The sequence below is a fragment of the Calidris pugnax genome, unplaced genomic scaffold (genome assembly GCF_001431845.1).
Source record: "Calidris pugnax isolate Ruff unplaced genomic scaffold, ASM143184v1 scaffold96, whole genome shotgun sequence".
Lineage (NCBI taxonomy): Eukaryota > Metazoa > Chordata > Aves > Charadriiformes > Scolopacidae > Calidris > Calidris pugnax.
Window position 1 is genome coordinate 164813 of NW_015090866.1, and position 22875 is coordinate 187687.

Consider the following 22875-nt stretch of genomic DNA (forward strand, 5'->3'; position numbering starts at 1 on the left):
CGGGGCGGGCGGGCGGGGGGGGGGACCGCGCGCGCGCGCGCCCCTCACCTGCCTCAGGTGCCTCAGCCGCGCGCCGGCACGGCGCTCTGAGGGGCGGGGCCAGCGCATGCGCCTCCCGGGGGAAAGCCCCGCCCCCTTCCTCCTCCTCCTCCTCCTCCCCGCCCCGCTTCCCGCCCGTCACGGCGCGTGCAGCCCGTTGTTGCCCGGCGACGGTTGAGCGCCGTCAAACCGGCTCGCGCCCCCCCCTGAGGCGGCCTCTGATTGGCCACCGGCGAGGCGGGCGGCCAATCGGGGCAGGGGTTGTTGCGGGGTGGGACGCCCGAACCGGGCGGCGGGTGGAGGGGTAGCGGTGAGGGAGTGGTGCGGCGGTGGCAACAGCAAGATGTCGAGCAGGAGGAGTGTTGGGGACCCGGAGGTAGGACCGGAGGCCCGTTCCTTCGCCGGCGCTATCACGGTGGGGAGCGGGAGGGAGCTGGAGGTCGGGGCGGGCTGTGGGGCTCCTTTCTTCCCCTTTCCTGAGGGGGCGGCCCGCGGGGAGCAGGGTCCCCGGGCTGTTAGGGGTGGGGAGCGTTTCGGTGAGGTGCCCGGGGAGCTCTCGGGGGTCTCAGTTGGCCGGTGCAGCCTCCGGAGGTGTCACTCGGGGCGGGAGGGGTGAGAGGGAATGGTTTCCTGTGGATCCCAGAGCCGGGCGAGCTGCGGGCGGCGGGAGAAAGGGAGAGAAATGCTCCTTTTGAGGCTTTAAAGTGGCGGTTTGGCAGGGTTTTAACATGAGTTGGAGGTTCCAGTTGTGGCCGGTTCTGGGCTCCCCAGTTAAAGAAGGACAGGGAACCGCTGGAGAGAGTCCAGTGGAGGCTGTGAAGATGATGAGGGACTGGAGCGTCTCTCTGGAGAGACCTGGGGCTGTTCAGCCTGAAGACTGAGAGGGGACCTTATAAATGCTGAGCGATATCTAAAGGGTTGGTATCAGGAGGATGGGACCAGACTCTTCTCAGTGGTGCCCAGTGACAGGACAAGAAGGAATAGGCACAAACTTGAACAGAGGAGGTTCCATCTCAACATGAGGAGGAACTTGTTCACTTTGAGGGTGGCAGAGCCCTGGAAGAGACTGTCCAGAGAGGTGGTGGAGTCTCCTTCTCTGGAGACATTCAAACCCACCTGCATATGTTCCTGTGCAACCTGCTCTGGGTGACCCTGCTCTGGCAGGGAGCTGGACTAGATGATCTCCAGAGGTCCCTTCCAACCCCTACCATTCTGTGATTCGGACGCCTGTCTTTCTGTCTGAGAGCAGAGGACACCTGTGGTCTCACTCGTCTTTTTGCTGTCTCTTAGAGCTCTTCAAATCGCCTTTTCTGTTAAGGTTTCTTTGCCTTCAGAACAAATACATGGCTGTATATTGACTTCCTCTTATATTTTCCTTTTTTTTAAAACAGTATTTAACCAGGCGCATCCCTCAGAATCCCAGATACCAACATATAAAAACCCGCCTCGATACTGGTAAGTGAAATCATCAGAGGGTAAAAACACTAAACGAGATGTAGGGTTGTACAAAAATATGCTGGATGCTTTAACTGCCTCTGTCCTGAGCTGCTCTACCCCAGGCTCTGCAGTTTGTGACCGTTCTCATAGAAATTACTGGTCTTGGAGTTTCTGTACATAGGCTTTTCTTGTATAAACTAGCATCTTGACAAGGGTCTAAGTCAGGATAATTATTTGGAAGGTATCTTTGGGGATTTTTTGTTGTTAAAACAGTGGAATTTTATCCGGTAACACCTGCTTATAGTATCTACATGAAAATGGCAGGGAAGGGGCTGTATGGCCACGGTTGTGCCATAGGCTTTTCTTGTATAAACTAGCATCTTGACAAGGGTCTAAGTCAGGATAATAATTTGGAAGGTGTCTTTGGGCATTTTTTATTGTTAAAACAGTTGAATTTTATCCAGTAACACCTGCTTGTAGTATCTACATGAAAATGTCAGGGAAGGGGCTGTATGGCCACGGTTGTGCTTGGAGCGGTGTGTTGGAGGCAGGATTTGATTACCCTTAGAGACAGGGCTGTAAAGTGTGGACTCTGTAGCGTCCTGAGTTTTGGGTGGTGATTTTGTGAAGGCAATGTCTTCGTTCTCCAAAGCATTGTCAAAACAGCTCACACTTTTGATTAGAGAGGGCTTGGTGTGGAACTTGTGAATGGAAAGGGTGCTACGAGGCTGGGGTTTTTTTGCAAATATCGCTGTTCTGACTGTCAGGGTGCAGGTACTTCTGCACCCTTTACTGAATATCCTGTAAAATCAAGCTCCGGTGCCTTCTGTAGAAGAACTGAAATAGTGTTGGGAATGCAGAAGATTTGTCAGGGTGCGGGTACTTCTGCACCCTTTACTGAATATCCTGTAAAATCAAGCTCCGGTGCCTTCTGTAGAAGAACTGAAATAGTGTTGGGAATGCAGAAGATTTGAGCTCCTTCTGGTCACGAACGTTCACAGTGACTTCCCCTCTCCAATACAGAGGCTTTAAGCTACAGAGCACTGCCTGTTCCTAGAGATTGTTGGCAGCTGGTCCTGCGACTGAATTTGCTATTTAGCTGGGCCATCCTTGTGAGAAAAAAGCACTAAGAGGAAAATCATGGTACTTCTTGATTTATGGCTGCCTTTCATTGTTGTAGTGAAAGAGAATCTGCAATGAACATTTGTTATTATAGTCTGATCTTTTCCTTCAAAAAATAAAATGTAGGCCTTAGCAGAGCTGAAGACAAACACTGATAAAAATTTTGTGACAAACCGGTGGATTTATTTTATTTTTATGTTTTTGTTACAGGAAGCAGTTTGACAAAATACACTGAGAAGTTGGAAGAGATCAAAAGAAGTGAGTATCTGTAGAGGAGCAGAATGTAACTTAGGGTGGGTTAGTTCAAAATGCAGAGAGCATCGAGGAGTGATGAACCCCAGGTTTGGAAATCTCTACTCCGAGGGTTTCCACAGCCACATTCCGCAGGAATGAACTGTAGGAACACACAGCACTTGGCTGGAAAGATATTTCTACCTTGATTCTTTGCTGGGCACACTCTGCTTTGTCCTCCACCTTATTTGTGTTTCTCACAGTGCTTTACAGATTTAACTTAAGATGCCAGGCAGGCAGGTCTGGGGGTCTTTCTGGATCCTTTTTTGTGCTAATTTTGTTATTGAATGGAAAACAGGCAGCAAGAAGTTCTCTGGATTAAGAAAACTAGACTAGACTCTTCCAGGAAAACTCAAGGCTGCACTTCTGAGACTTTATTTCATTTCTAGGTAACAAAATGATTGAGCTTGAGATCTTTTACTTTTGTATAATTGTAGAGTACTTAAAATTCTCTTAGAATGCTCCGAGACAGGAAGGAAACAGGCTTATTTCTGTGGAACACATTGACTTTACCAGAATAACATTATTTACCAGAACAGCATTGATGTTTTGAAGACTTTGAGTCATTCAGGCTAATGAAAGCCAGACTGATATTTTTTTTATTTCAGTCTGTTTTCCCACTGAAAACAGGCGCATTAAAAAATTCTTCCTAATAAAGCTAATGTTCTACTACTTTATTTTCAGCTATTGCCCAGATTATTTCCATGCAGAGAGCCAGGAAAGCTATTAAACCCAAAAGCTGTGTTTATTGATGTGAAAGAAAAATCGTCCCTGTTAATGAGGACTGATTAGGATTTTGAATGTTTAGTTCTTAGACCCTCTTACTGTGTTCCTCTAAGATGGTAACATTCAGATTATAAGGGAGGTCACTAATCCATCACGTGAATATATTTGTGCTTGGCTCCGTGCAAAAAGGTCCTTTGTAGCTGCTTTGTTTGTTGGTATTGTTTTTTTTTTTTTTTAAACACTGCAGGTCTTGGGGGAAAATCGAAAGAGAAATGATCTTGTTTTCCAAAATCCTGTGTCGACAGACTAAGATTTTGGCGCTTAACACTGGATCTCCATCGCTTTTTATCTGTGCTGAAAATCTTGTTGTGTGGGTCTAGTTGGTTTTCAATCTCTGCTGTGAATCTGATTTCCTTTCATGGAGGAGATCTTTTGTTTAATCCTGCTTCTGGAGTCCAGTAGAAACTTTCTCATTATCTTAGGGTTGAATAGACTGTCTTCCCAGGCAGTTTAGAAACTTCTCCCCCTTGATTTCTCATGGATAGATGACACCCTTTGGACACAACTTGAAATAACCCAGCACAGACAACTCTCTGTCTCTTGTGTAATGTGAGAGAGTGGGACTTAATACCGTGGAATCAAAAACGATAAGAGAGCTGGAACCACGATGATTTGTGCTTTGGAGGATTGACTTGAGGAGAGACACCAAGTCTCTTCCCTTTCTTCTCTGGTGTTGCCTTCAGTCGTTTCCGAAGCCCCGAGGAGCATCTCCTTGAATACACAATAATTACAGCTTTGTAGCTGAAGCAAAAAAAATGTCAGAAAATCCGAATGGACCTTCCAGGATAGAACCGGGTACGTCGTGTTGCTTTTGTAGTCAGAAGCAGCACTTCTTCTGAATTTTCTCTTAACTTCTGGGAGGCTCACGCAGGCATTCAGATTGGTCTGCTCCAGGTTGGGCTTTGTAATAAATTTGTGGTGATTTTGGGGGGTTTTTCTTCTTGACAGAAATAGTTTGGGGTGATAAAGGCAAGATCTAGGTCATAAAGGCTTATTCTGGGATAAATAATCCTTGCTTGAGGTGGGAGGAGAAGAGCCAGTGGCTGTTTTGTGTAAGCACTGGGACAACAGTTGTGTTTTGGTGGTGTTTATGCATACATCCAGCACTTCATAAGCTTTGCTGCTTTTATTTGTCTTTCTAAATTAAATTTATTTCTTGCTCTTCACATGAATGAAGGGCTCTTTTTGTCCCTGGCTGGGGAGTTTCAATCATTTGGATACGGGCTGCGCACGGGTTTTGTCAGGCAGATGAGGTGGGCTCTAAAAATGACAATTGTTGCTGTTATTTCTGAGTTATAAAGGGAGGCTTTAGCAAGTTGAACTTGAGGCTTGAAACCAGAGGGTTTTGCAAGAACCATAAGGGTCATTTTCAAATTTATTAGACTTCAGAATGTCAATTTAGATGCAGGTCTTGTACTTCAGACCCGGGGTTTGAAATGCATAGCGCACACTGCAGTGCACAGGGGTATTTTGGATGGGCTGCTTCTTTCTAAGACAAGTTGTTCAGTCACAAGCAGACGTTGCTTTGCAGCTTAATAAACATTATATAGTTTAGATACTTTATTATTGTACAGCTTAATAAACATTATATAGGGTAGGATGTTGAATTTGGAAACTCTGTTTGCTGTGAATGCTGAAAATTAACTGGGCTAACTCTGCAGGAAATATATTCAGGAGGGAAAGGATAGGAATAAAACACCCAGAGAGAAAACTCACAGTATCTCTTTTTATGTCTGTTTTGCTACTATAATGTGCCTGTTGGCTGTGTATGGGGAGAATCTTTTCTGAGCAGAATGTCTGTTTGGCAGCCTGTGATCACTGTGTATTGGGAAGAGATCTCAGCCTCTAGTGCTCATGTGGCTTCTTCTCTAAACACACGTCAGCTTGAGAGTTTCCATAAGCTAATTCTGGGGTAGATTTTTGTGTGGTGGTTACAGGAATATGTAGCCCTTCCCCCTTCTTTTCCATCTTCCCTGGCTTAAGCTAACAGAGCATTCAGCAGATGGTTTTAGAGGATTTAGAATTGCTTAACTGGCTGGATTTGCTAAAGGTCCTGTTCTCCGTTGTTAGTCCTCTTAGCTGAACAGCTGGAGAGAGACCAGTTTGGAATATCCTCCAACAGGTACTAAAATTGTTAGAAAAATGCAAAGGATTTGTCTTCTTTTTTTTAAAAATAAAAATCTGCGACTTCAGGGGTGGAACCTAGTAAGGGAGGAGGAGAAGATAAAAAAGGAGGAGCAGTTCTATTTTTGAGAGAGTTTTAGATTGATTAGAGGGTAGCTTCAGGAGCTGCGTGCAGAACTCAATTACAGCTGCAGAGCTTGACACAGGAGGAACCTTGTCCATCTTCTTTGCCTTTCCATGCCAGGGCAGGTTAGATTTTTTTTCTTTCTTTTTTCCTTTTTTTGTGCCTCTTCTGCTCTCTTCTTTCTACCTGTAACTTTCCCAAAGGACGAGGCTTCCGTTTAGAGGGTAGCTTCAGGAGCTGCGTGCAGAACTCAATTACAGCTGCAGAGCTTGACACAGGAGGAACCTTGTCCATCTTCTTTGCCTTTCCCTGCCAGGGCAGGATAGATTTTTTTTCTTTTTTTTCCCTTTTTTTGTGCCTCTTCTGCTATCTTCTTTCTACCTGTAACTTTCCCAAAGGACGAGGCTTCCGTTACTTCCCGTGGGAGGCTATTTCATATCAAGATGTTCCTACTGATACTCGTCTTAGCTTCTCCCTCCTACCACATACACCCTTTTGTTTCACACTAGAAGGCTTCTCTCTTCTTTGTGTTTATCCATCTCAAGTATCTGTATGCAATCAAGCTTCCATCCTTGTCATCACTTACTTAGCACTGGTAATCTCTGCTCTGGTGCTTTGCCAGTCGTTCCAACAGACCGCTCAGTTTTCTCTCTGCCTAAGCTTTGTCTTAAGACTCAATTAGTCCAGCTTCTCCGTAGCAATTATGTGTAATTTCAAGCTGGTATCCGTGCTGATCTGCTGTTCAGTTTTCTGCATTAAACACCTTCTGTCCTTTAGCTATCCGTATTAGCAAATTATAAGAATCAGAATTTGTCAGATAAAGTAAAAAAGCCTAGGCTATTTTAATCAGTAAGATTAAACATACATATTTACCTTAATATTTGGAAAAACATAGTCTGAGATGCAGTGCCTCTATGCTCCGATTCTGCTGCAACTTACACAAATTAAAAATTTGAGTAAATTAAATCGTTTGGTTTAAGAGGCTTTGTGACCATAGAGGGCTTTGAAGAACAGCAGGCGAGGTGATAAATTCATGAAGCTGCTTCCTTCCCCCAGTGAGCACGGAAAACACAAAATAATACAAGTTTGGGTCTAAAACCAAATAAATCTGCCTTCTCCACTTTAAGTGTGTCTGGACAAGATCTCTTTATAACTGGTGTTAATCTTCAAAGTCTTCAAAAAATCTTCAAGTTTGCTCCTCTGATCCTTCAGCACAAGCCTCGTGCCCACAAACCCTGCCTTGTTTACAAAAGCTGACAATTAACTGAAAACTAACATTTTCCTCTTCTGTTTGTTTTTGAAGATTACAGATATAAAAAGGATGAGCTGTTTAAAAGGCTGAAAGTGACTACTTTTGCCCAGTTGGTATGTATAGCTCCCTTGCTGGCCTCTGAAAGTTATCTTTTATAAACAGCATTTTTGCTTTGTCTAAAGCTTTCTGTGTATTTATGTAGCCTTAGTGTAGAATTCTTCTGCCTCAGCTTCTTCCTGCCCTCATAGATTTCCCTAAATAAAAGCAAACCATTCTGGCCAAATGTTTTCAGGGTAGTCAAATGTTTTTAGTTGAAAATTGAAGTTTGTAGTGATTCTGTGTTTGAAATTTGTTCCCTATTTTTTTGTTCATTGACTTAAGAGGATCTTCAAGCCTCTTACAAAAGAAAAGGGCTGGGCAAAGAAGCATTCAGATCTGATGCCATCGAGCTTTGTGTCGAGGAGTCACAGCCTGAAGCCCTCCCTAACAGTGGGTTTAAGTGCAGAAGGTGGGAAGGTTATGACTGCGAGGCTTTCTGTGTATTATTTTTAATTAAAAGAAATTAATCTAAATATTAAAAAATGGAAAATTTGATCAATAAATAAAAAGCTGTGTATTGCTTACATGTTGGTTCAAGGAAATGAGTAAAAACCAGAAAAAGACAAGCTTTCCTCTAAGGAGAGAAGGAAAAGGAAGGTTAAACTCACAGATATTGAAGGAGTGGGTTTGTGTAGACTCATTTCTTTAGTTCCACTGGGTTATTAAGACCAATCCCGTGACTCTCACTAATTGATGAACTGATTCAGTAGGTGAATATTGCAGGGTCTGCTCTCACAGACCAATTAACCATATGCAATTTTATCCATGACACTGAAATGTTTCAGTGACTGAATTTCATTAAAGTCCAAAAACTCTGCCTGCGTGGCACACCTAGCTTTTCTCTAGTCTAAGGTTGAGTGTGGTTTTTTTTAATTTTGCTACAACTTTTGCTTAATAAAAGGTCACACTCGCAGTGCAGGCATCCTATATGTGACCTTGAAGTCCAGTAGAAGGTCCATTGAGTGAAACATGTTTTGGCTTGAGGATTGTTTTTCCTTAAGCTGATCCCCGCTGTCTTTCATTGCTGGTACGTGCCTATCAAGGTATCGTTGCTTGCTTTTGTTTCCTGCAGGTCATCCAGGTTGCCTCTCTATCTGATGAAACCTTAGAAGTGACAAATGAGGAGATCCACGAGCTGGAAGGTAACAATATTTATTGTAAGCACAAAGAGAAAGAGCTGGAGATCGCTGTCGTGTGGTGAACTGTGTCCTGACAGACATAGCTGACTATTCAGTGAGTCTTTTAATCAGGAGGAAAAAAATAACCTGTGGCCTGCAGCCATTCCACTTTGGGAACAGAAAAACTCTTAAAACAGAAAGGATTGCAAATAAATAAGGCCTCATGCTACCAATTTTATTGTAGTAATCCAGTAGATATCATGCATCGAGAATTACATTTTTATTCAAGTCTTAAAATGAGGTCTTCAGCCCTTAAAAATCATGTGGCTCTTTATTTCAGTAAGTCATCCCCATAAGAGGATGAAGATAAGGCTGTCTTTAAGAGACACACTTTCTTCTAAGAATAGAAACTGGGCTTAAAACCTGTTTGTTTGTTTGTTTCCTGCAGTATTTTAACTCTTTGTGCCCTGTTCTCTTCCCAGATGGTGATTCTGCTCCTCCAGATGCTGAAGTCTCAGCAGGGACAAATGGGAAAGGAAGCCCTGATGGGACACCTAGTCCAGTCCTCTTCATAAACAACACAGGGGCTGTGGAATCCTATCGGTCCACCCTGCAGAGGTGCCTGAAAATTAATACAAAATTTTCTTCCTGTCTTAGCAGATAATTATTTTTATTCAATTGGTTATTTTAAATTGCTACTAAGTGGCTTTATTTCTCATTAAAGCCTTATTTTGCAGGTCTGGGGATGTAAATGAGAGGGTTGGTGGGTTTTCCTGTCTGAGTGAGGTTGGTTTGAGGCTGTAACCCAAAACTGTTGCCACCTGATGATTGTCTTAAGGGTCTGACAAGAAAATACACCTGTGGGATTCAATCCAGACCTCTGGATTCAAGAATCCATGTTACAAACTGCTCTGGTAAACTCAGTAATGTGCCTTCCTGATGATCTTAACGTATTGTCCCATGACTGAAAATAAAAGTCCAATTTCCAAACCCACTGATGGAGGTCAGAGATACCAGGAAGACACTGTAAGAGGAAGCTTGGTCTCAGCCCTTCCCTTGCTGTTAACAGAAGAGCTGAGACACCAGCCTGACAGGCTTGACAATTGCATATCAGAGCCATCAATTTAGTCACCACTAAGAGTATCTGGAGGTTTCTTTTCGTGTCCTGTATCCAATCTAGTGATGAAATAGGAAAACCTCTGCACGGGGCTGCTTGTAGATGACTGACAGTTATTTAGTGTGTCTTTGAGATCTCGACACTGGCAGCTTCTTAGAATTATTTTCCCTCACCTCAAAGTCACTTATGACATAAAACACCTGGAATTAACTGATCCAGGTTCACATAGCAAGGCTGTACTCTATTTATTTTTTTGAATTATATTGATAAAAGTAAAATCAGTCTCTTAGGAGGTACTGGGAAGCCTGAAATAGAAACTCTCCATTTTTATGTGGTGTCTGGCTGTACTGGAAGGTAATTGGGCTGTTGGAACAGGTGATGTTTTCCATCGCTCTGACCTGATGAAGAGGGGTATGGAAGTACTAGGCAGCAGTATAGGTTAGGGGTGGACCTGCTGGAAAGCCCTTCTGAGGAGAAGGGCCTGGGTGCCCTTGTGGCCAAGAGGCCAATGGAATCCTGGGCTGCATAGGGAAGAGTGTGGCCAGTAGGTCGAGGGAGGTCATTCTCCCTCTCTACTCTGCACTGGTGAGGCCACAACTGGAATACTGTGTCCAGTTCTGGGCTCCCCAGTTCAAGAGAGACAGGGAACTGGTGGAGAGAGTCCAGTGTAGGGCAACAGAGATGATGGAGGGATTGGAGCATCTCCCTGATGAGGAAAGGCTGAGAGAGCTGGGACTCTTTAGTCTGGAGAAGAGAAGGCTGAGGGGAGACCTTATTAATGCTGACAAGGATCTAAAGGGTGGGTTGAAGGAGGATGGAGCTGGACTCTTTCCAGTGGTTCCCAGTGACAGGACGAGGGGCAATGGGCACAAGGTGGAACATGGGAAGTTCCACTTAAATATGAGGAAGAACTTTTTTGGGGTGAGGGTGGCAGAGCCCTGGCACAGGCTGCCCAGGGAGGGTGTGGAGTCCCTTTCTCTGGAGATCTTCAAGCCCCACCTGGATGCCGTCCTGAGGGATGTGCTCTGGGCAACCCTGCTTTGGCAGGGGGGTTGGACTAGATGTTCTCTAGAGGTCCCTTCCAATGCTGATGATTCCATGATTCCATTAAGCATTCAGAGTGACAGTTTGCACCAGAATCTTTTTGTGATCCCATTAAATGTTCAGAGTGACAGTTTGCACCAGAATCTTTTCTTTCCTCTTGTAGTGTGATAAGCGGCGTTGGCGAACTTGATATAGAAAAGGACACTCCAAAGAAAGTGGACACTCAGGCTAAAGACATGCCTTATCCCGACTGCCCCTTCCTGCTTTTGGATGTACGAGACCAGGATGCGTACGATCAATGTCACATTATTGGAGGTGAGGAGGCCAGAATCCCACAGCAGCCTAGTGTCAACTGGGGATCATATATTAAGCTTTTTTTGTGCCATATTTTGGCTGGCTTCATTTTTTCCCCTCAAGGTGGCATGTCTCTTGGGTGCAGAATGTTCTCAGCACTCATCAGTACATCCATCCTTCCAGGGAAAGTGTTCAGGGGACCGAGTTGATGTTAATCCCTTATTCAGTAGGTTTTCAAGTCCATTGTATCAGTTGTATTGTAGGTTGTGTGATGGTTGGCATTGAGCTGCTGGATGATTTGTCTCTCTTTTTCTCCTCTGCAGCTTATTCCTACCCTATTGCAACGCTCTCTAGAACAATGAACCCATATACAAATAATATTCTGGAATATGTATCCTTTACATATACAGTGCTGGAATAAAAAAAAAAGGCAATAAAACTATGAGGATATTGGTGGAGGCTTCCAAAAACAAGTGGAGCTATAGTGGTTGCTGTAATTGGGACAGTGCTTAACCAACAAAGTCTGGGGATCTCAGGGAGGGTGGGAGATCCTTTATGGTGGCTGTGATTACCTGGTGGGGCTCCACTGCCACCATCAGATGCTGGATTTTACTTCCTCAGGGCTGTAATGCCTCTTAATTCTGGTGGGAGCTGCCTGAATTTGGCTTTTTTGGGGGTTTTTGGCTGCTGGGAGGTAAAGCCATACTATTTGGACCCCTTTCTCCTGCTGTTTAAAAAAAAAAAAAAGGCAATAAAACTATGGGGATATTGGTGGAGGCTTCCAAAAATAATTAGAGCTGTAGTGGTTGCTGTGATTGGGACAGTGCTTAACCAACAAAGTCTGGGGATCTCAGGGAGGGTGGGAGATCCTTTATGGTGGCTGTGATTACCTGGTGGGGCTCCACTGCCACCATCAGATGCTGGATTTTACTTCCTCAGGGCTGTAATGCCTCTTAATTCTGGTGGGAGCTGCCTGAATTTGGCTTTTTTGGGGGTTTTTGGCTGCTGGGAGGTAAAGCCATACTATTTGGACCCCTTTCTCCTGCTGTTGCTGGAGCGCTGGGCTCCTTGAGGGATGCCTTCATCAAATCCTTTGGCTTTCTCTCAGCACCTTGGTAGGAATTGGCTTTTCTGTGGAGGATAGAAAGAGGATTATTAGCTAGGATTAGGCTGATAATTTCCTGGGTCGTTAACTTGAGGGTTGCAGGGGAGAGGAGAGGTTGTAAATGAAGGTGCTCCTTGCTATTGCTTGTTACTAACTCATCTTCAAAACACTGGATGTTTGCTGCAGGGGCTGCACTGCAGTGGGGATTAGGCTGTGTCCTTTCCAGCCTCTGGCAAACCTCAGCTACTGAGAAATCAGTTTTAAAGCACAGATTGAAGGAAGGCATTCCTGATATTTGCAAATCAAATAGGGAATCACTCAGTCTCCAGTCCCATTTGTTTGTCTCTCCTTTTTTCTTTCTAAAAGATATTAACGTTCACCTTCAGTTTACAAATGGATCCTTAGCTCCTCTGCCTGTCAGAAAAATGCACATGGAAAAATCATCATTTTGTACGACAACGATGAGAGGTTGGCCAGCCAGGCTGCCACAACCATGTGTGAGAGGGGCTTTGAGAACTTGTTTATGTTATCTGGAGGTAAGTGGGGGATGGACAGGGCTCCTCAAGGTCTCAATCTCTAGATTGAGAGCAGAGAGCAAGGGTTGTGTGAGCTGGAGATTGGATATTCAGCTCTGAGTGTTTGCCACTGGTAAAATGACTGATAGTATGGAAGTACTAGGCAGCAGTATAGGTTAGGGGTGGACCTGCTGGAAAGCCCTTCTGAGGAGAAGGGCCTGGGTGCCCTTGTGGCCAAGAGGCCAATGGAATCCTGGGCTGCATAGGGAAGAGTGTGGCCAGTAGGTCGAGGGAGGTCATTCTCCCTCTCTACTCTGCACTGGTGAGGCCACAACTGGAATACTGTGTCCAGTTCTGGGCTCCCCAGTTCAAGAGAGACAGGGAACTGGTGGAGAGAGTCCAGTGTAGGGCAACAGAGATGATGGAGGGATTGGAGCCTCTCCCTGATGAGGAAAGGCTGAGGGACTTGGGACTCTTTAGCCTGGAGAAGAGAAGGCTGAGGGGAGACCTTATTAATGCTGACAAGTATCTCAAGGGTGGGTTGAAGGAGGATGGAGCTGGACTCTTCTCAGTGGTTCCCAGTGACAGGACGAGGGGCAACGGGCACAAGGTGGAACATGGGAAGTTCCACTCAAATCTGAGGAAGAACTTCTTTGGGGTGAGGGTGGCAGAGCCCTGGCACAGGCTGCCCAGGGAGGGTGTGGAGTCCCCTTCTCTGGAGATCTTCAAGACCCATCTGGATGCTCCTGAGGGATGTGCTCTGGGCAACCCTGCTTTGGCAGGGGAGTTGGACTAGATGATCTCTAGAGGTCCCTTCCAACTCTGATTCTGTGATCCCATTAAATGTTCAGAGTGACAGTTTGCACCAGAATCTTTTCTTTCCTCTTGTAGTGTGATAAGCGGCGTTGGTGAACTTGATATAGAAAAGGACACTCCAAAGAAAGTGGACACTCAGGCTAAAGACCTGCCTTATCCCGACTGCCCCTTCCTGCTTTTGGATGTACGAGACCAGGATGCGTACGATCAATGTCACATTATTGGAGGTGAGGAGGCCAGAATCCCACAGCAGCCTAGTGTCAACTGGGGATCATATATTAAGCTTTTTTTGTGCCATATTTTGGCTGGCTTCATTTTTTCCCCTCAAGGTGGCATGTCTCTTGGGTGCAGAATGTTCTCAGCACTCATCAGTACATCCATCCTTCCAGGGAAAGTGTTCAGGGGACCGAGTTGATGTTAATCCCTTATTCAGTAGGTTTTCAAGTCCATTGTATCAGTTGTATTGTAGGTTGTGTGATGGTTGGCATTGAGCTGCTGGATGATTTGTCTCTCTTTTTCTCCTCTGCAGCTTATTCGTACCCCATTGCGACACTCTCTAGAACAATGAACCCATATACAAATAATATTCTGGAATATGTATCCTTTACATATACAGTGCTGGAATAAAAAAAAAAGGCAATAAAACTATGAGGATATTGGTGGAGGCTTCCAAAAACAAGTGGAGCTATAGTGGTTGCTGTAATTGGGACAGTGCTTAACCAACAAAGTCTGGGGATCTCAGGGAGGGTGGGAGATCCTTTATGGTGGCTGTGATTACCTGGTGGGGCTCCACTGCCACCATCAGATGCTGGATTTTACTTCCTCAGGGCTGTAATGCCTCTTAATTCTGGTGGGAGCTGCCTGAATTTGGCTTTTTTGGGGGTTTTTGGCTGCTGGGAGGTAAAGCCATACTATTTGGACCCCTTTCTCCTGCTGTTGCTGGAGCGCTGGGCTCCTTGAGGGATGCCTTCATCAAATCCTTTGGCTTTCTCTCAGCACCTTGGTAGGAATTGGCTTTTCTGTGGAGGATAGAAAGAGGATTATTAGCTAGGATTAGGCTGATAATTTCCTGGGTCGTTAACTTGAGGGTTGCAGGGGAGAGGAGAGGTTGTAAATGAAGGTGCTCCTTGCTATTGCTTGTTACTAACTCATCTTCAAAACACTGGATGTTTGCTGCAGGGGCTGCACTGCAGTGGGGATTAGGCTGTGTCCTTTCCAGCCTCTGGCAAACCTCAGCTACTGAGAAATCAGTTTTAAAGCACAGATTGAAGGAAGGCATTCCTGATATTTGCAAATCAAATAGGGAATCACTCAGTCTCCAGTCCCATTTGTTTGTCTCTCCTTTTTTCTTTCTAAAAGATATTAACGTTCACCTTCAGTTTACAAATGGATCCTTAGCTCCTCTGCCTGTCAGAAAAATGCACATGGAAAAATCATCATTTTGTACGACAACGATGAGAGGTTGGCCAGCCAGGCTGCCACAACCATGTGTGAGAGGGGCTTTGAGAACTTGTTTATGTTATCTGGAGGTAAGTGGGGGATGGACAGGGCTCCTCAAGGTCTCAATCTCTAGATTGAGAGCAGAGAGCAAGGGTTGTGTGAGCTGGAGATTGGATATTCAGCTCTGAGTGTTTGCCACTGGTAAAATGACTGATAGTGTGTGATCTGTGTGTCTGCAGGTCTCAAGGTCCTGGCACAGAAGATCCCTGAAGGACTGATCACCGGCTCGCTCCCCGTGTCCTGCCAAGTGACAGCTCCCACTGGATCTGCCCGAAAAAAGACCTCTCCCAAAGTGCCACCCACCCGTGCTGAGAACAAATGGAGATTCTCTGCGGATGATCTACAAAAGATAAAGTTCTACCTGGAAGAGGAACACGTTCCTTCAGATGCTGCTAGTAAGACTCCAGGGCAAATGCTGTAGCTGCTTTCTCTAGCTCTTGAGCCTGCCCCGCAGCCATTCTCTGCTTTGCTGTATTCTCTCGATGAGATTGCTGGGAGAGGGAGAGCTTTCTTCCAAACTCACTGGGAAGATCCACCAAAACCTGTGCTGTGCTGATCCCAGAGGATTTAATCTTACATAGCTACACAATGGCAAAATCCTGGGCCTGCTGAGGGTGGGCTTATACCATTCTGCCCACTATATGTAAAAATATTTAGGTTTTACTGTCAATTAGTAGATTTTTCAAATTCTTAGGCTTGCATAGCTAGATAGAGACTGCCTAGAACCCCCTGTTGAATTATTGAAGGCTATATATGTTTACAAGGGATCCCAGAGGATCTAACCTTACATAGCTACACGATGGCAAAATCCTGGGCCTGCTGAGGGTGGGCTTATACCATTCTGCCCACTATATGTAAAAATATTTAGGTTTTACTGTCAATTAGTAGATTTTTCAAATTCTTAGGCTTGCATAGCTTGCTGATCCCAGAGGATTTAATCTTACATAGCTACACAATGGCAAAATCCTGGGCCTGCTGAGGGTGGGCTTATACCATTCTGCCCACTATATGTAAAAATATTTAGGTTTTACTGTCAATTAGTAGATTTTTCAAATTCTTAGGCTTGCATAGCTAGATAGAGACTGCCTAGAACCCCCTGTTGAATTATTGAAGGCTATATATGTTTACAAGGGGAGCTGGAGAGCCAGGGAAGGGCAACAGATCATTTGTGTGTCCTTGCACTCCATCATTCTTAGATTCCTAGAATGGTTCGGGTTAGAAGGGACCTTAAAGATAATTGTGTCCCTGCCCAGGGCAGGGAGCTGGAACTACTTCCACCAGACCAGGTTGCTCCAAGCCCCTTCCAACCCTGCCTTGAACCTCTCCAGGGATGGGGCAGCCACAGCTTCTCTGGCCAACCTGGGCCAGGCTCTCACCAAGAGCTTCTGATCTTTTTTTGTTGGTTGTTTTCTTGCCCCCAGGCCATCGTGGTTCTCCTTTTTCAGCTTAAAACCCTTCCCCTCCTCCTAGGGCTCCCCTCTCTCATCAAGAGTCCCTCCCCATCTCTCCTGGAGCCCCTTGAGGGACTGGAAGGGACTCTGAGGTCTCCTGAGAGCCTTCTCTTCTCCATGCTGAACCCCCCAACTCTCTCACCGTGTCCTCATAGCAGCGGGGCTCCAACCCTCAGATCATCTCTGTGACCCTTAGGTTTGCAGAGCTTCTGATCTTTTTTTGTTGGTTGTTTTCTTGCCCCCAGGCCATCGTGGTTCTTCAGGCCGTAATTCCAAGGTGACAACCGTGAGGAGCAGCGCCGCTGGCAACGTGGGGTCCCTCACCGCCCGCTCGTTCAGCAAGAGCAGCCTCCAGAACAGGCCGTGGAAATAAGCCAGCCGTGTCTTTCACTAATTGGACATCCAGGTTCTGGGAACCCTGAGCAGTGCAGCCCGTTTGTCGTTTTAGGAATCCGCAGGGAACAGCAGCAGTGGTGTGTAAATGGCAGCTCTGGTAAGGCTGGGAGCGCTGGGACGGCTGATGTTTCGTAGAAGCAGGAACGGGATCACTTTGGCAAGGTGGAATTTTAGGTGAGGTGTCAGGACAGAGTTATCTAACTGATATTTTTTTTTAGAGGAGGGAGTAAACTGGTAGTGACCAGTAGAAACGGTTCTGCGAAGCTTTTAGGTCAGAGGAATGAATTTGTGTCTGTAACACGCTCCTGTGCTGAGCCCCCAGAACCACAGATTGTGTGACCAGGAGAACAGAAACCAGAAACCATCTGTGAGCAAAAAAACATGGTGTTTTGTAGCAAAGATAAAGACATTCAACAACTTGCCAAAAATGCTGGAGAGAGGATTCCCTAAGTTGTTTGGTTTGTTTCGTTATTTATTTTTATGTTAATGAACAGAAGTATTTGTAATAAAGATGTGTTTGGAAATAACCCACTGCAACCTGACAGCTGTGAACAGTTTGTGAAACAATTCTGTGTTTTTAACCGTGTCCTCATAGCAGCGGGGCTCCAACCCTCAGATCATCTCTGTGACCCTTAGGTTTGCAGAGCTTCTGATCTTTTTTTGTTGGTTGTTTTCTTGCCCCCAGGCCATCGTGGTTCTTCAGGCCGTAATTCCAAGGTGACAACCGTGAGGAGCAGCGCCGCTGGCAACGTGGGCTCCCTCACCGCCCGCTCGTTCAGCAAGAGCAGCCTCCAGAACAGGCCGTGGAAATAAGCCAGCCGTGTCTTTCACTAATTGGACATCCAGGTTCTGGGAACCCTGAGCAGTGCAGCCCGTTTGTCGTTTTAGGAATCCGCAGGGAACAGCAGCAGTGGTGTGTAAATGGCAGCTCTGGTAAGGCTGGGAGCGCTGGGACGGCTGATGTTTCGTAGAAGCAGGAACGGGATCACTTTGGCAAGGTGGAATTTTAGGTGAGGTGTCAGGACAGAGTTATCTAACTGATATTTTTTTTTAGAGGAGGGAGTAAACTGGTAGTGACCAGTAGAAACGGTTCTGCGAAGCTTTTAGGTCAGAGGAATGAATTTGTGTCTGTAACACGCTCCTGTGCTGAGCCCCCAGAACCACAGATTGTGTGACCAGGAGAACAGAAACCAGAAACCATCTGTGAGCAAAAAAACATGGTGTTTTGTAGCAAAGATAAAGACATTCAACAACTTGCCAAAAATGCTGGAGAGAGGATTCCCTAAGTTGTTTGGTTTGTTTCGTTATTTATTTTTATGTTAATGAACAGAAGTATTTGTAATAAAGATGTGTTTGGAAATAACCCACTGCAACCTGACAGCTGTGAACAGTTTGTGAAACAATTCTGTGTTTTTAAAAGCGAGCTGGAGGAGAAAATAACTGTGTTTTTTTTCCCTCTCTTCTCCCTTACTGTCTAGAAAGTTTGGCTTCTAACTGTGCTTTTTCTGCTTTGTTCCTTGCCATGGTTAGAGCTACTGTGTGGTGGTTTTGGTTCTAAATGAGATGAAATGAGAGAGTGAGGCTGCCAGATGTGCTGAGCATGGGGTTTTAGCTGATATTTCTTAGGGCAGAATCATCTGCTGTGTCCTTCTTCTTGGTGTGGAGGCAGGGTGTCTCCTTAGTTTGATTGTGAACTGGTTTCCAACTTGCCAGAGCAGGTCACTGGAGCTCCAGAAAACTACAACTGGAGGAGCTGGTTGCTCTTCTGCTGACAAGGGTGACATCCCAAACCATGATACAGGCAGCTGTGAGTCAAAGTTAGGAAACAGAATGTCATTTTGCCTCCTAAAATGATTTTGTGATGCCTGGAACCAAATACCTCTGTGTTCCCTGTGCCTGACAGAGGCTGGAAATTTATTCCCAGCTCTGCGCTCTCCAGACTTTTTGGAGTAGATCTTTCAAGGATAGAGTGGCTGAAGGGAAACTTTCTTCTCTCCCTAAAATGCAGCAGGGACCATGAATCTGGTAACTGAACAGGGTGTGAAGATTTAATAGAAAACGAGTGTCACATCTGTCATCAAATCTGTGCTTCCACCATACCAGTATTGGGCTGGGTGACCTAAAAATGAAAATCTGAAGCTACCCACTGACAAAGCAGAGTTGCCTCCTAGAGACATTGTAAGTGATTCAGCTTGGTCCAACTTTGGCTTCTTGGTCTTATGGCTTTTTTGTGCATGGCTTATTGAATTTTGGTGGGTTTGGGTTTTTTTTCCCCCTTTTTGACATAGACAAGGAAGTTTTAACAGACCCCAAAATTCACCCCTGGTGCGGATCATCTGGATAATTCTGGTGAAAGGGTGAGGTGAGAGACATTGTGGATAATTTCCAGTCTGGCAGTTCAGTGTTCGACATCTGTGAGCACGTTTATCATGTTTATTGTGTCTCCATGAGCCTTAAATCAAAGGAGTTGCTGATACAGGGACTGGCAGTCGCGTTGTGATGAGACCCATAACTTCAGTCCTCTCCAGAGAAGAACGAGGTGATCGGCACAAACCCCTGATGCTGTGTCAGGATTCCCTGGAGGGAGAATAAGGGGAGAAATCAAGGGGCAAAGGGCAGAACCTTTAAACCAGCGTTTAAAATGTACTGATCAGAGTCCTTCAAAGAGCCAAATGCCCCTATGTGTTCAAATATACATCTATATTTTTTTATATGTAATAAAAATCTGCTTGTAGGGAGGTAACTTAAAGCTCTCGGCTTCCTGGAGAAGTTCTTGGATGTTTAAAGTTCTACTAACCAGCTCTAATTAGTACAAACTGCTTTTCCAACCCCTCCACTAGGGATTGCTCCTGTCCTGGGTTTCCATATGGAATGTGTGTGTGTAAATATGTTGGGCTGGTCAGGTATGAAGATCAAAAGAAATGAAAGATCTTATTTCAGCCCATCCTTAGGAAGCTGAAAGCATCTCACCATCTTGGTAACTGCTCTGCTTTCTTACTTGATCATGCTTCTGGAAGCCTTCTTGTTGGTTTAATTTAATTGTAAATTTTTATTTTGAACGAAATAGCTTGTCCTGCTTTGTCAGGCTGGTTGGATTTTTGTGGAATGGCTTTTGGAGAGAAAAATGGTTTTTAAATGATCTGAGGCCAAAGCGGGAGCTGCAGGGACCTGGTGCTTGTCCACACTCTTCACTCGCAGCCTTGGGACTCTTGGGGCTTTAATTACTGATTGGCAGGGCTATTAGGTGGCCTAATAAAAATAACTAAAAGCTAAATAAAGATTTCAAAGGAGTTATTGGTACTGAAGCATCTCAGAAATGCCCCATTCAGCTTTGAACACGTTAATGTGGCTCATGCAGCTGCTTGGTCTGATCTTGGTGTCCTGCGTCCGCTGCTCCTTCCTGCTGTGTTCAGCACCTCTCTTTTTATGTCGTAATTAAATAAAACCATGGAAGGAAGCAGAATTCAGTGAGAAGTTTGCCTGGCCTCCTTGTGGGGAAAAATTATACTGCTTGATTGATGTCCACCCTAAAGGTGAGAGCTATTTATTACCTACTTGAAAGATGCGGACCAGTACAGCCCACAGGAACCTACTGGTGTGTGAGTGGGAGATCTTTCGGCTCCGTGAGCACTTGGAAGTGTATGAAATGCATCTGTCTGAAAACAGACATCAGCAGTGGTCATCGTGTTGGCTTAAAGTCTGGATTTTGCTGTCCAGCTCTGGGAGACGGATCCAAAATCCCTGGCTGCTTTCCATGGAAACCTCCTTCTGAAACGGACGGACAAAACCGGTCTGAGCTCTTTGAGATCCTCCAAATCTGGACATCGAAGATACTTTTCCCCCTCGTCTTGATGGATTTGGACAGTTTTGGACACTTAACTTGGTGTTGTTTGGAGAATAGCGTCGAACTGTGTTGTCTGGGAGTTTTAATTGTTTAATAAAAAATAAATGGCACCATATGGTTGAGTACTGCGGCTTGAGCTTTGACAGTAGAGGAGAGCGTGGAGAATCACAGACGGATACGGGGTTGGAAGGGACCTCTGGAGAGTAGGTCCTCCTAAAGCAGATCCCACAGGAACGTGTCCAGGTGGGTTTTGAATGTCTCCAGAGAAGGAGACTCCACCACCTCTCTGGGCAGCCTGTTCCAGGGCTCTGCCACCCTCACAGGAAAGAAGTTCCTCCTCATGTTGAGATGGAACTTCTTATGTTCAAGTTTGTGCCCATTACCCTTTGTCCTGTCACTGGGCACCACTGAAAGCAGGAGCCTGGCTCCCCCCTTTCCATGGGATTGCAGAGGGTGAGGAGAGACCTTTCTACCAGCGCTGCAAGTTGGTGTTCAACCACAAAAATATGCAAAATAAATCACTTCAACCTGATTTCCTCACGTCCCAGAGCCACAAGGGCCCCCAGGAGGGCTGGAGAAGGTGGGCACACCTCCTGCTGCCACAGCGGTGGTGTCCGAGGTCTCTGTTTATCCAGTAAGTGTCAAACGTTCTCCCCTGCTCTGACAGAAGGAAAACAAGCAGAAAACAGAGGGGGAAAACTTTCCTTTCCTTTGTGTCCTGCTATTTTCATGCCCTTTTGATGCCCTTTTGTGGCTGCTGGGCCAGCACGTGCTGTTTATGTTGGCTGTCACCTCCTGTACCCTCACCAGCACTGAGTCAGTCTCTAAAAAGCCTTTTCACCGTGACTGAAAAAAGGAGAAAACCTCAAAAGGTGTTTCTTATCCTTCTTTATGTTTATTTATTGCTTTCTTTTTTCCCTTTCAGGTTAATAGGGATGGTCCAGCGTGTGCTGCATGATGACCTTCAGGGCCAGCCATGTCTCCTGGGCGGTGGGGATGATCTGTTTGGCGGGGAGGAGGAACCCGTAGCGCCCCGTGTCCCTCAGCTCGAAGGTGAAGGAGTATTTAATGCCCTGGTTGTAGGTCCAGTCGATGGTTCCTCCGCTGGCTTTATCTGGAAGAAGGAGGGATTGCAAACCGTTAGTCGCTCTGTACCGTATGGACTTGACATTGGAATGGGCTGCCCAGGGAGGTGGTTGAGGCACCATCCCTGGAGGTGTTCAAAAGATGGGTTGATGTAGTGCTGGGAGGTATGGTTTAGTGATGGTGATGCTTCTTGTTTGTTGTGTGGGTGTCTATTTTTGTCAGTTAGGTTGATGGTTGGACAAGATGATCTTTGAGGTCCCTTCCAACCTAGAAGATTCTGTGATTCTGTGACTTTTTTTCATGGGACCTTTTGTCTAAGCCAAGGTGTGGAGAAGAGGAGGCTGAGGGGAGACCTTATTGCTCTCTACAACTAGCTGAAAGGAGGTTGTAAAGAGGTGGGGATGAGTTTCTTCTCCCAAGTCACAAGCAACAGATCTAGAGGAAATGGCCTCAAGTTACACCAGGGGAGGTTCAGGCTGGATATTAGGAAAAATTTTTTCACTGAAAGGGTCATCAGACCTTGGAATGGGCTGCCCAGGGAGGTGGTTGAGGCACCATCCCTGGAGGTGTTCAAAAGACGGGTTGATGTAGTGCTGGGAGGTATGGTTTAGTGATGATGCTCCTTGTTTGTTGTGTGGGTGTCTATTTTTGTCAGTTAGGTTGACGGTTGGACAAGATGATCTTTAAGGTCCCTTCCAACCTAGAAGATTCTGTGATTCTGTGACTTTTTTTCATGGGACCTTTTGTCTAAGCCAAGGTGTGGAGAAGAGGAGGCTGAGGGGAGACCTTATTGCTCTCTACAACTAGCTGAAAGGAGGTTGTAAAGAGGTGGGGATGAGTTTCTTCTCCCAAGTCACAAGCAACAGGTCTGAAGTTACACCAGGGGAGGTTCAGGCTGGATATTAGGAAAAATTTTTTCACTGAAAGGGTTCTCAGCCATTGGAATGGGCTGCCCAGGGAGGGGGTTGAGGCACCATCCCTGGAGGTGTTCAAAAGACAGGTTGATGTAGTGCTGGGAGATGGAACAATCCCAGGGAGCTGGGATTGTTCAGCCTGGAGAAGAGGAGGCTCCAGGGAGACCTTATAGCAGCCTTTCAATACCTGAAGGGTGCCTATAGAAGAGCTGGGGAGGGACTCTTTGCCAGGAGGTGTAATGATAGGACAAGGGGAAATGGTTTTAAATTGGAAGAAAAAAGATTCAGATTAGATCTCAGGAAGAAATTTTTTACTCTGAGGGTGGTGAGACACTGGAACAGGTTGCCCAGAGAAGCTGTGGCTGCCCCATCCCTGGAAGTGTTCAAGGCCAGGCTGGATG

General features: G+C 45.7%; 3 protein-coding genes across 5 annotated transcripts in view; 1 reads left to right on the forward strand and 2 right to left on the reverse strand.

Annotated features, from left to right (window-relative positions):
• The window catches only part of MEST, a 13651-nt gene extending 13550 nt beyond the window's left edge, over positions 1 to 101 (reverse strand). Inside the window, exon 1 of the mRNA XM_014945414.1 lies at positions 49 to 101. The gene's annotated coding sequence lies outside the window, so the exon portion shown is untranslated. The remainder of the gene's footprint in view (positions 1 to 48) is intronic.
• Positions 102 to 311: 210 nt separating this feature from the next.
• On the forward strand, positions 312 to 17157 carry CEP41 (centrosomal protein 41kDa). 3 transcript variants are annotated; one of them, XM_014945413.1, is made up of 11 exons: positions 312 to 415; positions 1431 to 1494; positions 2809 to 2856; positions 7227 to 7288; positions 8347 to 8416; positions 8875 to 9010; positions 10717 to 10868; positions 11171 to 11238; positions 12374 to 12488; positions 14963 to 15178; positions 16480 to 17157. In XM_014945413.1, the coding sequence occupies exons 1-11, from the start codon at positions 383 to 385 to the stop codon at positions 16605 to 16607; spliced, it is 1092 nt and encodes a 363-aa protein (XP_014800899.1). In that variant the 5' UTR covers positions 312 to 382; the 3' UTR covers positions 16608 to 17157. The 3 variants fall into 3 exon arrangements, with proteins under 3 accessions (XP_014800899.1, XP_014800898.1, XP_014800897.1); XM_014945412.1 differs by lacking the exons at positions 10717 to 10868; positions 11171 to 11238; positions 12374 to 12488 and adding exons at positions 13359 to 13510; positions 13813 to 13880; positions 14698 to 14812 and having other exon boundaries at positions 314 to 415; XM_014945411.1 differs by lacking the exons at positions 11171 to 11238; positions 12374 to 12488 and adding exons at positions 13813 to 13880; positions 14698 to 14812 and having other exon boundaries at positions 315 to 415.
• Positions 17158 to 21389: 4232 nt separating this feature from the next.
• The window catches only part of LOC106889916 (carboxypeptidase A1-like), a 5486-nt gene continuing 4000 nt past the window's right edge, over positions 21390 to 22875 (reverse strand). The window contains exon 11 of the mRNA XM_014945433.1: positions 21390 to 21588. Within this exon, the coding sequence (XP_014800919.1) occupies positions 21401 to 21588 (188 nt within the window). The 3' untranslated portion in view covers positions 21390 to 21400. The remainder of the gene's footprint in view (positions 21589 to 22875) is intronic.